At 40.2% G+C, this 12,572-nt stretch overlaps 1 protein-coding gene across 1 annotated transcript in view; it reads left to right on the forward strand.

Annotated features, from left to right (window-relative positions):
- The window catches only part of LOC109476214, a 33,280-nt gene that overhangs the window by 18,502 nt on the left and 2,206 nt on the right, over window positions 1-12,572 (forward strand). Inside the window, exons 30-51 of the mRNA XM_019777097.1 lie at window positions 546-668; window positions 1,025-1,144; window positions 1,921-2,166; window positions 3,068-3,196; window positions 3,585-3,707; window positions 4,051-4,179; window positions 4,385-4,507; window positions 4,934-5,050; window positions 5,368-5,487; window positions 5,814-5,939; window positions 6,215-6,340; window positions 6,788-6,916; window positions 7,186-7,308; window positions 7,665-7,787; window positions 8,163-8,285; window positions 8,703-8,942; window positions 9,565-9,687; window positions 9,906-10,028; window positions 10,380-10,445; window positions 10,666-10,781; window positions 11,419-11,477; window positions 12,151-12,332. Coding sequence (XP_019632656.1) covers window positions 546-668; window positions 1,025-1,144; window positions 1,921-2,166; window positions 3,068-3,196; window positions 3,585-3,707; window positions 4,051-4,179; window positions 4,385-4,507; window positions 4,934-5,050; window positions 5,368-5,487; window positions 5,814-5,939; window positions 6,215-6,340; window positions 6,788-6,916; window positions 7,186-7,308; window positions 7,665-7,787; window positions 8,163-8,285; window positions 8,703-8,942; window positions 9,565-9,687; window positions 9,906-10,028; window positions 10,380-10,445; window positions 10,666-10,781; window positions 11,419-11,477; window positions 12,151-12,332 — 2,889 coding nt within the window. The remainder of the gene's footprint in view (window positions 1-545; window positions 669-1,024; window positions 1,145-1,920; window positions 2,167-3,067; window positions 3,197-3,584; window positions 3,708-4,050; window positions 4,180-4,384; window positions 4,508-4,933; window positions 5,051-5,367; window positions 5,488-5,813; window positions 5,940-6,214; window positions 6,341-6,787; window positions 6,917-7,185; window positions 7,309-7,664; window positions 7,788-8,162; window positions 8,286-8,702; window positions 8,943-9,564; window positions 9,688-9,905; window positions 10,029-10,379; window positions 10,446-10,665; window positions 10,782-11,418; window positions 11,478-12,150; window positions 12,333-12,572) is intronic.

Below are 12,572 nucleotides of genomic sequence, written 5' to 3' on the forward strand. Positions count from 1 at the left end.
CCAAGGACATTACAAAAGTGCAGGAAGTCAACGAAATGCGAATGTGCACATCACTCAATGTCGCAATGCCAATGATTTTACGAACCTCCTGTCACCAGACCAGATCAAACAAAGATAGTTCCCGTCCTCAAAGTTTACACACTGACCACTTGCGTTCCAGAAAATATTCGTCGACTTTTCAATGCAATGGTGTTTGCAACTGGCTTTTTAATATTACGTGTTGTGTTTCATTTTGCAGATATCAATGAGTGTGTGCAAGGTCAGTTCTGTGAACAGCCCCATAACTGTGTGAATATCCTGGGCAGCTACACCTGTGGCTGTGATCTTGGTTACACCCTAGACAGCAATGGACTCAACTGTACTGGTAAGCGACGGAGTTGTATCATATTCTTTAAGAGCCAGTAGGACAACGATCATTTGGCTAAAAAGATATATACCAGATCTTTGTGCGCCTATTTGAACTTCATTGGTAAATAAATTTGAAACTTAAATTCTAATTTTCGCAGGCAATAATAACGTATGGAATTGTATCATTTTTTCTCTAGATATAGACGAGTGCGTAGAAGGCACAGCTGGTTGTGCAGTTGAGGCAACATGCACCAACACAGAGGGAAGCTTTATTTGTACCTGTACCACCGGATATACTGGAAATGGATCCTACTGTGCAGGTGATTCATTTACCTAATCAATTTTCTATGAAACATCAACTACTTAAACCAGAGTAATTTCATTTGGGTGAAATTGGGTTTAAAGAGAAACTGTTTAAAATCAGACCCAGTCATTGGTGCCCTGAAAAAGGTCATCGAAACGTTTAATGCAGAAACGACCTAGCGGGTTGTTGCACGTGTATATTACATGTTCTCTCCCAAGTAAGAAATGTATTCCATATGAACCTCTGATGAGAGGTAAATCACTTCTTCATGTGATTTAAAGAAATACGCGAAAATATTTTACATTATTGTATACATCATTTCCGTACTATCTATATTGTATACATCTATCCACTTACTATTCTTTGTTTCAGATGTTGATGAATGTACAACTAGTTCTTCCTGTGATCGCCATGCAGTATGCGACAACACTGTTGGATCCTACACATGCACATGTAAGGCTGGCTATGAAGGTAGCGGACGCAGGTGTGAGGGTAAGTTGTATCTACCCGTTGTTACTGTCCTTCTGAAGCTGAAGGTCTTGCAAAACTAAGTAAGCCAGTTGTTGTAACATAATCCAACATTATGTCCTTTTGACAAACGCGGCACAGCTGCCAATCAATTGTGAAGTATTTTGCTAATAAAGGTAACTTTTGTTAATTTTGTTGACACTAAAATATCATTTTGGACGGTTTTTATAATCCCTGTGTACATATTGTCCCTTCCGAACACTGCCAACACCACCAAATTCACCTGTATACAACTTGTGGCAGAGTTTGCCACTCAATCATCGGCTTGTTCAGTCACTAAAGAAGGCGCAGAGACCATCCTGGACCAAGCCCATCGTCTACTGAGACGGGAGGAGGCCGATGATGATGTCCCTTCCTTGTAGTATTTCAAGAAAAGGGGAAAGAAATGTAGATGAATTATAATGGCAACACACATGTGGCTTTGTATGTGTAAAGTTTTATTTTGTAAACGATAGATATAATCACAACATACATACCATATAGTTAGTGGTAGTATAGCTTCATATGTGTGTCTTCAATGATAAAAGATAGATCTAGCATGGGCATGACAGTGATAACACAAACTTTTTTGTTTAATCTTGTCTCCTCTATCAACATTATCAGGCATTTTATCAACATTAAAGGCAATGATACTTCACCTTTAGACTCTGACAGTAGTATGACCTGTATGCTATAAGCCCACGTATACTTTCAGTATTGCTAACCAGTTGTCTCCAATGTGTTCATCTTATACCCTACAGACCAAGATGAGTGTGTTGATCCGGACATCTGCCACACGAATGCAAGATGTACCAACTCCATCGGCTCCTACAGCTGCAGCTGCAACTCTGGTTACCGCCGAGAGGGGGCAGTGTGCACCAACGTGGATGAGTGTGAAGAGCTACTGGACAACTGTAGCCCGGGGCAGGGGATCTGTACAGATAACCCTGGGTCCTATAGCTGTGCGTGTAGGGGTGGATATGCAGGAGACGGAATCACATGTAAAGGTTTGTTACAATTTCAATGTTGTATTAGCCTCTCCTTGTGAGTACACTTTATGTAAAGAAAGAAATTGTACATAACATTGACAGATGGATACAAAATACGACCGGTGTCACAGCGATCTCGCCCTCCCGGGCTTTCGCCCTCCCCGTGACAAGAATCTCTAGAGACTTCGCCCTCCCCGCTAGTGATTTGGTCCCCCTCGAAAACTTCCGTTTAAGTACACAAATTTGTTGAATAATTCCAATCATAGTATTTCGGTAAATTATAATACATGTAATCACTCTCAAAACTATACTACAAATGATCAGCTCAAATCCTGCGTTGTTTGGGTGCCTATGCTGTTGAGCATAGCAACAGGTAATACTTCAACCAAAGAGGATACTTTCTTGCTTCAACCGAACCCGTACTAATATCGTTAGGATTGTTGAATCAAATTTGTGTACTTGCCATACCTGTGGTACGGTGTAAAAGACTTGTTAAACTAAGGGGAGGGAGGGGGGAGGGGCGAGATCTACGGAGGCGGGGCGAAATCGCCAGCGATCTCACCCGCCGGGAGAGCGAAATTGCTGGGGGGCGAGATCGCTGTGACACCGGCGCGAAAGAAGTTTTAGTTTAAAGAAACTTGTTTGTAAACAGTTCGTCATTAGTTGCAAAAAAAGCGCTCGGAACTGAAGACTAATGATATTTGAGTAACAGGCACCATCGAAAGGCCCTTTTGCACATTACTATTATTATTATTGCTTTCAGGAAATGCAAGTTTCGTTATCATCTGGAGAACATGTACACTCGGTTTAACTACCAGTATCATTACAAAGTAACGAAGGAATGATGCGTCTGTAAGCTGTAGTTCCACCTCCTGTCCAACATTTAGATTATGTAACTTACTTGATTGTGACTTTATAGATCTTGACGAGTGTTCAGATGATGCTCTAAACAACTGCACTGAGAATGCGGATTGCGCCAATACGGAGGGCTCTTATAACTGCCTATGTACAGAGGGGTACAAAGGGATTGGTACAGAGAATTGCACAGGTAATTGGGATTAATTCTTTTCTCAACTTCTGATGAGCATGGGGTTTGTGATATTGGCATTGTGCAGGTGTACAGTAAAATTGGTCATGAGATCGTGTGGTCACGGTTTCTATTGATATTTCTGACAAGATGCTGTGTTCTTGAAAAAGGCACTTGAGTACAGTTACGCCTACTTTTCTCACTCCACCAAAGTGTAAAATGGGTCCCTGGCTTCGGTTGAGGAAAAGGCAGTGAAAGAAGAGGGGTGGCCTACGCATTCCAATACAGTGCCTTAGACATAGTGAGTTACAAACTTAGTGCCCTACGACCTTAAGAATTCAATAGGACTCATTTTATCATGTCCAGTCTACCGTCCGAATCACATATTTTTTTCTTTCAACCAATACAGATGTGGACGAGTGTAAAATTGGTATAAATAACTGTGCTCAGGACGCAACTTGTATCAACATTCCGGGATCGTTCACGTGTTCGTGTAACGAAGGATTCGTCGGAAATGGGATTCAGTGTGAAGGTACTAACCAGTTTACATGTCTAACAATAAATGAGAACGTGTGATCATCATGAAGAGTAGATTCCAGTTTCTCTAGAAAGATGACATTCTATACCAATACCCCTTTTATAATTGTACATGTAATAGAAAATGATAAGTTAAAGGAACGAATGTTTTATTGAAAAGCAGAAAGGTGTCAACAATCCACCTGCCATTTTGCACAATTTTTGTAAGAATCTACATAGAAAGGTAAATGAATCTGCATGTTATATGAAGTTGAGGCGATTATTATGCAGGTTACAATTGAGACGTTTCTTTGGTTAATTTGTTAACTAGGACACGTAATTACATTTCGTTGCCGCAGACATTGATGAATGTGCAAGGGGAGAAGCTGACTGTGACATCGACACAAAAGCCGTCTGTACCAACCTGATTGGAGGCTACAACTGTACATGTTATAATGGTTACGAAGGAGACGGAAGGCACTGCACAGGTAGGAACACGCCAGTATAATTCACGCGAGTATGATTCAGTGGCTTATGTAGCTAGTGGTGACAGCGACAAAAAAATGTGATATCAAAAAAGGCACAAAGCCGTGTAGATGTAGAATGTTTAAAGGATTGTAGAAAAAATCATGCGTCGTCAAAAAAAAATCATAATTACTTGGAAATAAACTGATGTGCATGTCGCATTCACAGATTTAAATGAGTGTATGGCTGACAACGGTAAATGCTCTATGAACTGCACCAACACCGAGGGAAGTTATACCTGTAGCTGTGAGGATGGATACAGGCTGGCGGTCGATGGTTTTAAGTGTGATGGTACATTTTACTCTTCCGTTAATAAAGCACATAGATTAATGGTCACCGAAATGATTCGGCGACTGTCTAAAATGCAAAATTAAAATTACATCCAGGACGTAACTTTGTATTTAGGTAAATGTAATTTCTAGGTTAAGTATTTAGTGTCTTCGTCGCAAGTTCCTTTGCATCTATTATTGTAAACTTATCTATTAGTTATTTAGATTAATGTATGCATTCTGTTTAATAATCTATCGTACTATATGACCTGTTGTTCTGATGATCAGTGTATTTCCATCGCATTATTTGTTATCTACGATCGCTTCTTGATGGTCACTAAGGCGTATCTATTTTCGATCGACCGTTCTTTTGTATTTCATTTTTTAAAAGGTTGTGTTATCTTGGCTTGTTAAATAAGTAAACAATAAGAACAACGTATTTCTGTAGATATTGACGAGTGTGCAGAACAGCTGGATGACTGTGAACAAGCCTGCACCAACACTGACGGTGGATTCAGCTGCTCGTGTGTCCCAGGATTCATTCAAGTTGGGGACTCCTGTGAAGGTGAGGAGCTTTTCACCTAAACGTCCGTTTAACCTTTAGGCTACGAATTATTCGAAGGCAGCTGCTTGGCACAAAATGTGTAATGATTTAGGCCACAAGAAGATGATAAAAAGGCTGAAAATATTGTTCTGCTCATACAACAGGTATCAGTATATGCTCCGAAGGCTCTGTATGGTTGGATGGTTTAACATGTATGTTACCGCATCCACTACTGACCAAAATTAGCGGACGCTACTTGAAACATTTGGCAGATTTCAAAACCTATGTAGTTACGAGTACATGAGTTAAACACTTTCTGCAATTGAATAATTCTACAGCTTCTGAAAATTGCACCAGAACCGTCTGCACGAATGCGGACTGCTTTGTGGAGAATGGAATCGAGAGTTGCCTGTGTTTTTCTGGCTACAACATCACCATCGATGCCACAGTTTGCACTGGTAAGCCTGATGATAGCTGTTCAGTACTAGGGACATAGAAACTCGCCTTTGTTAGACTATGGATTCATGTCAAAAATTAATCAAAGCAATATTTCATGTTTACTCTCACACAAAAGAAGCAAGCCCTCAAATAAATTAATGTACAATTAGTAGGTGTGATTAGCAACCTGAGGTTTGATTTGCCTATTTATTTCATTTTCTAAACACGTACTAGATTTGTTTCGAAGGATTCTGATGATGGCAAAAATGTTTTGTTTCCCAATATGATTTATCTCTGTATAGAAAATTATATTGAGGTACATGTAGTAACGTTGTTTGAATTTTAGACACCGACGAATGTTCCAGTAACACCCTAAATACCTGCGACCAGTTGTGTAACAACACAAACGGAGGTTACACGTGTGGTTGCGACAGTGGCTACATGATTGGTACTGATGGTCGACAATGCACTGGTGAGATATCATACTTGCATCTGCATTCTCCAGTATGGAACTAATCATGACATACGTACAGTAACAATGTTTGGATTTTTTTAGATGGATTACTACTTGTGTGCCATGTCACTCATGAGAATTTACTACATTTTCTATATCAGGAATTTTTTTTCAATGATAGGGAGAGGTTTCTAGGTTGGGCTACGTAAATTGAATCGTGGCAAGACTATGATAGAATTTCACCATGTTCTGATTGCACGGTTTGAAAATGATTTCTTTCCACCTCTTGGCAGACATTGACGAGTGTTCAGATAGCAGCCTGAATGACTGTGACCCTAATGCCTTCTGTAACAACAACCAGGGAGGGTACACCTGTAGCTGCAGACAGGGCTACACCGGCAATGGGACATCCTGTGAAGGTACGTTAACATTCTCTAAGCATTACGTACAAACTCAAGATACTTTACCATGTTCCTTGACAGTGACGGTTGACGAATGTTATGGTCCCCACTGTATCTATTGAATTCAACCGAAACGGTTTTAAAAACATTTGAATTACAACGCTGGGGTCCGGGTAGAGTCCCAGACTGATTTTTTGACTTACCGGTGCTCCCAGTCCCAACAAATTTGGCGCACCAGCTAAAATCTAGAAGCATCACTTTAAAGGTAGATCATCGTATCGAACCTTAAATGACAGGGCATCGCAGGAAAAAAATATGCTTTTGTACATAGAAATGCTCAGAGTGGAAGTATCACCATTAGAGAGTAAGAAAATAAGTATAAGCTTTGCATGGTGTAAAAACATTATACTACATGCAAGTTTTCAAGCTTTTGTTTTTTGAGTGTATGTATAAATTTCCACGCAGATTACGATGAGTGCACATTCGGCAGTCGAATGGAGAATTGCAGTGCGAATTCTCAGTGTTTCAACTTCAACGGTGGTTTCAACTGCACCTGTCGGGACGGGTATACAGGAGACGGCTTCTTCTGTGCCGGTACGTTCTGTCGTTCTTGCTTACAAAAATATATAACAATGATCAATAGTTTTCCAAAACATTTCAAACAATAGGCATGAAAGCTCATCTGTGTTGGTATAAGCCGCGATGAAATAAAGATTAAACCCTGAACAGAGACGGGGGGCGACACAAGTTATCTGGCACATATGACCCGCTACTACGGAGTCAGCCGAGAATTCATTGTATTGCTGGTAGTTAAAGGTTAGTCTTTATATCATAATTTGTATGTTTGATGCTATCATCCATAGATGTGGATGAGTGTACCGGTGATTCATCACACTGTCATGAGCAAGCAGTATGCACAAACGTCCTGGGCAGCTTTGAATGTACCTGCAAAGATGGGTACAAAGGCACCAGAGCAGCATGTGAAGGTACATGATCATGAGATACGCTAACCCTGTACGGTTACACATGGATGACAGTCCCTTGGTGATTTCGTTATCAATGAACATTGGAATTCGAAAGTGTAATTAAGACATGGAATCAGTAGCTCGGGAAGCATTCAGCAATAAAATTGTAATACCTCTGGAGTATGATTTGGTTAGTATAAGTTATCAAAGATAGCTGGGCACGTAGTTGTCCATATAATGATACGCCTGCGTACGTGTAGTATTACCAATGCCTAGTTTTCACAACCATTAATGCAGATTAATTCGGAATATGACAAGGAATGCTTGTTTTAACATGACTGACTATAGTTCGTATTCTTTTGGATTTCTTCTTTAAGACATCGATGAATGTGAAAACGGAGTGAGCCAGTGTGACGGAAACGCAACTTGCACCAACAATGTCGGTTCCTATACCTGTACATGTGACGCTGGGTATACAGGTACAGGGAAAACGTGTACGGGTAAGTAATCCTCATCTTATTATTTATTATTATTCATATACGCCTGGGGTCAGTTTTTGCCCCATACGGTGGTTTGAGGGTTAAATCGTACTCGCTGCCCAAAACTGCATTATGTAACATTAGGACGATACGAGTAAGCTCATTTTTGGTGGATTATTTAAAAAGTAAGTTAAATCAACCCTAGCCCATTGCAAGTACATAACAGTAGCGTTTCTCCACAACGCATTAGACTATTCATTATTGATCACTTAATATTGTTGACCTTAACTGTTTAGATATGTGTGATGTGTATGACAAATTAGAACCCTGTGTTATTTGTATGTAGCCTTTACATGTTTTCAATGATAAGTAATATTAAGCCTACTTCCCTGCCAGATGTGGACGAGTGTCTAAGTGGACAGGATGACTGTCATGAACAGGCATCATGTCGAAACACGGAGGGCAGCTATGTATGCTCCTGCAATACCGGTTTTACAGGCAGCGGGACGAATTGTGAAGGTTAGCTGGTGTAATACACAAAACATATGCGATTTTGTTCTGTCACACAATAACTCTATTAGTTTAAATTCTGTTTTACATTTCGTTTTAAAGAGGTTTGTTTTGCTTTATAACTCTTTCCAGAACAGCCACCTTCTCATCTCTCTTTGGTTACTTTAATTTTTATATTGATATATGTATCTATATAACATTTTCTTATTTTAAGTCTCATAAGTCATGAGTGGTGCAATAGAAGTGACATTATCTTCTTCTTTGTTTATTTACCATGCAAGCTAGAAATACAATTTGTGCCACTGCCTCAAAGATTAATTAGTAAATCCCTCGTGTCTGCTAGTGAGTATACATGAAAAAAACGGTTCAGAAATCATTTGATTTTTTATGTCACTGATGCTAACGAGTTGGATTACCATACCTCAGATGAACACGAATGTACACAAGGCACAGATACTTGCACAGAAAACTCGGTGTGTACGAACACTATCGGTTCCTTCACGTGTCCCTGTAAGCCTGGTTACTTCGGGAGTGACTGTGTGGATGTTCATGAGTGTGAGGACGGCATTGACAACTGTCATGACCACGCAGACTGTACAAACACCCCCGGTTCCTACAGCTGCACGTGCCATTCTGGTTACTTTGGAGATGGAACTGTCTGTACAGGTTAGTACGATTCTTTCATAGTTTGATACAGTATTGGCTGGGGAAGACCAGCACGCTCGTCAGCGCCTGCACGAAACCCTGATTTTTCACGGTTTTCGTTAGATGTTTGGTCACCGTGCATTAGAATTTTGCCTGTTACAGAGGATATCTTTTCCAACATAACATCTGGAGACCATAAACTTATATGCGCAAATGCGATATTATATGAGACATTCTGCCGAACTGCTATACGCACAATACATTCCGGATTTCGCGCAGTGCAGTACGTTCTACCAACTTGCTGGGAAGACCTAAGACAGGTTGAGAGCTATTTTTCTTGTATGGCAAAGATTTTAAGCAAGTGTGCATTAAACACACAATTTAGCTGAAAGATGTGTATTCTGAGTGTATCTCTGTACACCTGTATGAGCACTGTTTAATTCCACAAGACATATATATTTTATTATTTATTTATTTCTATCGAGAGCAAGAGGCACGTGGTGTAATAATGACTAGCTTTAACATTTTAACATTTTATTTTGCAGAAGAATCCTAGAAGACACGTTCTTATGACTTCAGTATCAACACGATAAGGCGTGTTCAGTTTTATTGACTTGAGTATGTGATTTCTTTCTTGTATCAGATATTAACGAATGCGAAAACGGAATGAGTCATTGTGATGGGAACGCAACTTGCACCAACACTGTCGGTTCCTATACCTGTACATGTGACGCTGGGTATACAGGTACAGGGAAAACGTGTACGGGTAAGTAATCCTCATCTTGTGATTTTATCATTCTGATTCCTTCCTTGTTATTTATGCATTCTATACGGTATCTAGAACATTGAGTCTTTTACAGACATTGGTGGTTTATAGATTTGTAAAGTTCTTTGCTTCACGTCAACGTACCAACGTTTCAATGACCATACAGTGTCATCTTCATCAGAGCTGATATGACGAATTTTCTGACTATTGTTTTCTAGATTTTGATGAGTGTGCAACAAACCCGGACATCTGTGATGACAACGCTAACTGTACGAACACTCCCGGCTCCTACAGCTGCACATGTTATTCTGGTTACTCTGGAAATGGAACTTTCTGTACAGGTGAGAAAATATTTGAACGTGTTGATAAATATTAACCAGTGATGTGTTGAAGACAAGTTCCATCTATTGTAGGAGTTGTATTTTAGCTTAGAGTCTTATCTACTAATATTCATTTTGTACAATGTGCTTTTGGTGGTTCAGACCCAACCAGCTGAGCCTGCCTAAGATTAACACAATTATCATTGCCAATAAATACAAATACGAATACAAAAGTCCTAAAATTTCTGTGAATAGATACAATATCCATAGAACAATAGCCATAATTCGTATATGGGATATATTGCAAACCATGGCAAAGATAGTAAATCTAAAATAAATGGAAATGATATCAAATCTTTATATAAACCACAGTAATAGCAGTGACGAAAGGAAGCACTCCAACAACACCAACATCAATGACTGTCACTTCAGAACCGCGTGAGTTCAAAACCTTATTTCATTTTAATATCATCTCCTGATTTATTTTGTACGTTAGATGTTGTTGGCAGGAATGGCTGTTACATTTTACTATAGACAATGATGTCTTTTTTAATTTTATAATTTCACCTGAAGATCGCGATATATTGTACCAATCCATGTCATTATGTGTGTTATGTTTTTTTTTTATAACGGACGTGTGAATTTTCGTCTTTCATAGCAAAACCGCGAAAGTTTGTACCAGCTCAAATAACGATGGAGAAAACGTTTAGGGCTGAATACAATGACAAGACTTCAGCAGAGTACATGGAACTATCATCGCAGTTGAAAACATCAGTGAGTTTTACCTTGTTTATGTGGCATTCCCACTTGCCACTAACTCTTCCAACCTGAAGTCTTTAGGCTTAATATCCTGAGATGATCCCTGAATAGCTTCATCAGGTTGGTAAGTCACTGAAGAAAGGGACTCCTTTTAGACAACCAACTTGTTCTATAACGTTATATGCCGAAGTTTTGGTGACCGTCTGTCACCTTCCTCATGGTTATTCGGACTGGTTAAAGTACAGCACAGGTGTCGCTGCTATAGATGCGTTCCCAAACGTAAAATATTTACATGGATAGAGAGAACTGTATCTACAGTACGGTCCCAAACGTACAAGCGTGTAAAACGTACAAAATTGTTGTTAAATACATGTCACTTGGGTCTGTAAAAAAAGTCGTCTCATTACTCTAATCCTGAGAAGATAGTAGCGCTCTGAGTTGACCCGCGGGGTTAGTTGTTAAATCAGACGCCCTGTTATTGCACAATAGTCTTCTGTATCTGTATCTGTATAGCCGGTATAACCGCCTTTCGGCGTAACACACCAGTCTTAGCCATGTATAACCAATTTCATAGGACAATATAGGTCGTGTAGTTTGCATACTTGTTCAAAATCACTGATGTTAACATCTTGTGTAATATAATTTCCACTAGCTCGCTGTCATCTACACCGGAATTCCTGGGTTCGTCGAGATTATCATCATTCAATTTGTGTAAGTACGGGCAAACATTACGTTCCATTTCATTACATATATGTATGCTTCGAATTCATAGAAATTTCAGATACAATGTACTAGGAACCATGCTACCTCTAGATACCTAGACCGTTTTTTTTTACCAGATCCAAAACATTTCTGGGCTGTTATCGCATACATGTACTTGCACGCGATAAACTTGCTTACTTACCCAGCACATCCCAAGTCCTATCATGATCAGCTCCCGCTCAGTATGTCGCCTCCAGGACGGTCCCTCCTTCTTCTCCTTATGACTCGTAAATCCGTAGTCTTCACCAGACTTCTTTTGCGGGCTGAATAATCGTAGAAATCGGCCTAAAAATGGTATTAATAGGCCAGAGAAGGTAGCCGGCCAGAGAAGCTCCATTTGTCCATCACACTCCTCAGGTACACAAAGGACTCCACCTCGACTGTCTCACTGCCTTCTGCATGTGATTGGGATGTTGATGAGTGGTGGCGTTAACTTTTAGGACATCTGTTTTCTTCTTGTTGATCTTGAGTCTAACTCTGGCCGCTGTTGAATCCAAGTGGATAGTCTTGTCCGGGACCTGCACCTGGCTGTGGTAGTGCGAGAGGAGTGTTACACGTAGATGCTTGCACGCGTTGCTTTTTGGCAAAGAATGTTGTTACATCTTTGTTCTGTTAACCTTAGCGCTGGCAGTGTAAAAGCCAGATACGCAGCGGTTTTTGTCGTGGAAGACTCTCAACCTGACAGCATCATCCAGGATATGGCTAAGACGAACCTTCAGCAGGCGATCACTAGCGGCAGGTTTGCCCCCACACTCCAGGTCACCAGTAGTGACAGCCTGCAGCCGACTGTGCTTACGGAAGAAGGTGGGTACTGTTGGATGACCATCGTAAAATGCCCAACCAGCAGCATGTGATCATTATTATTTAGTAGCAGTAATAGCCGTTAAAAGGAGTTCTCTCTAGATCTTTTTGTAAACTTAATGTTGTATGAAAATGTTGCTCTCTGTTTCCCTGTGTGTGTGTGCGTGCTTGTACTTATGTGTGTGTGAATGTGTGTGTGTGTGAATGTGTGTGTGTGAATGTGTGTGTGTGAATGTGTGTGTG

The sequence above is a fragment of the Branchiostoma belcheri genome, unplaced genomic scaffold, assembly GCF_001625305.1.
Source record: "Branchiostoma belcheri isolate BF01 breed outbred unplaced genomic scaffold, Haploidv18h27 scaffold37, whole genome shotgun sequence".
In the NCBI taxonomy this organism is placed as follows: domain Eukaryota; kingdom Metazoa; phylum Chordata; class Leptocardii; order Amphioxiformes; family Branchiostomatidae; genus Branchiostoma; species Branchiostoma belcheri.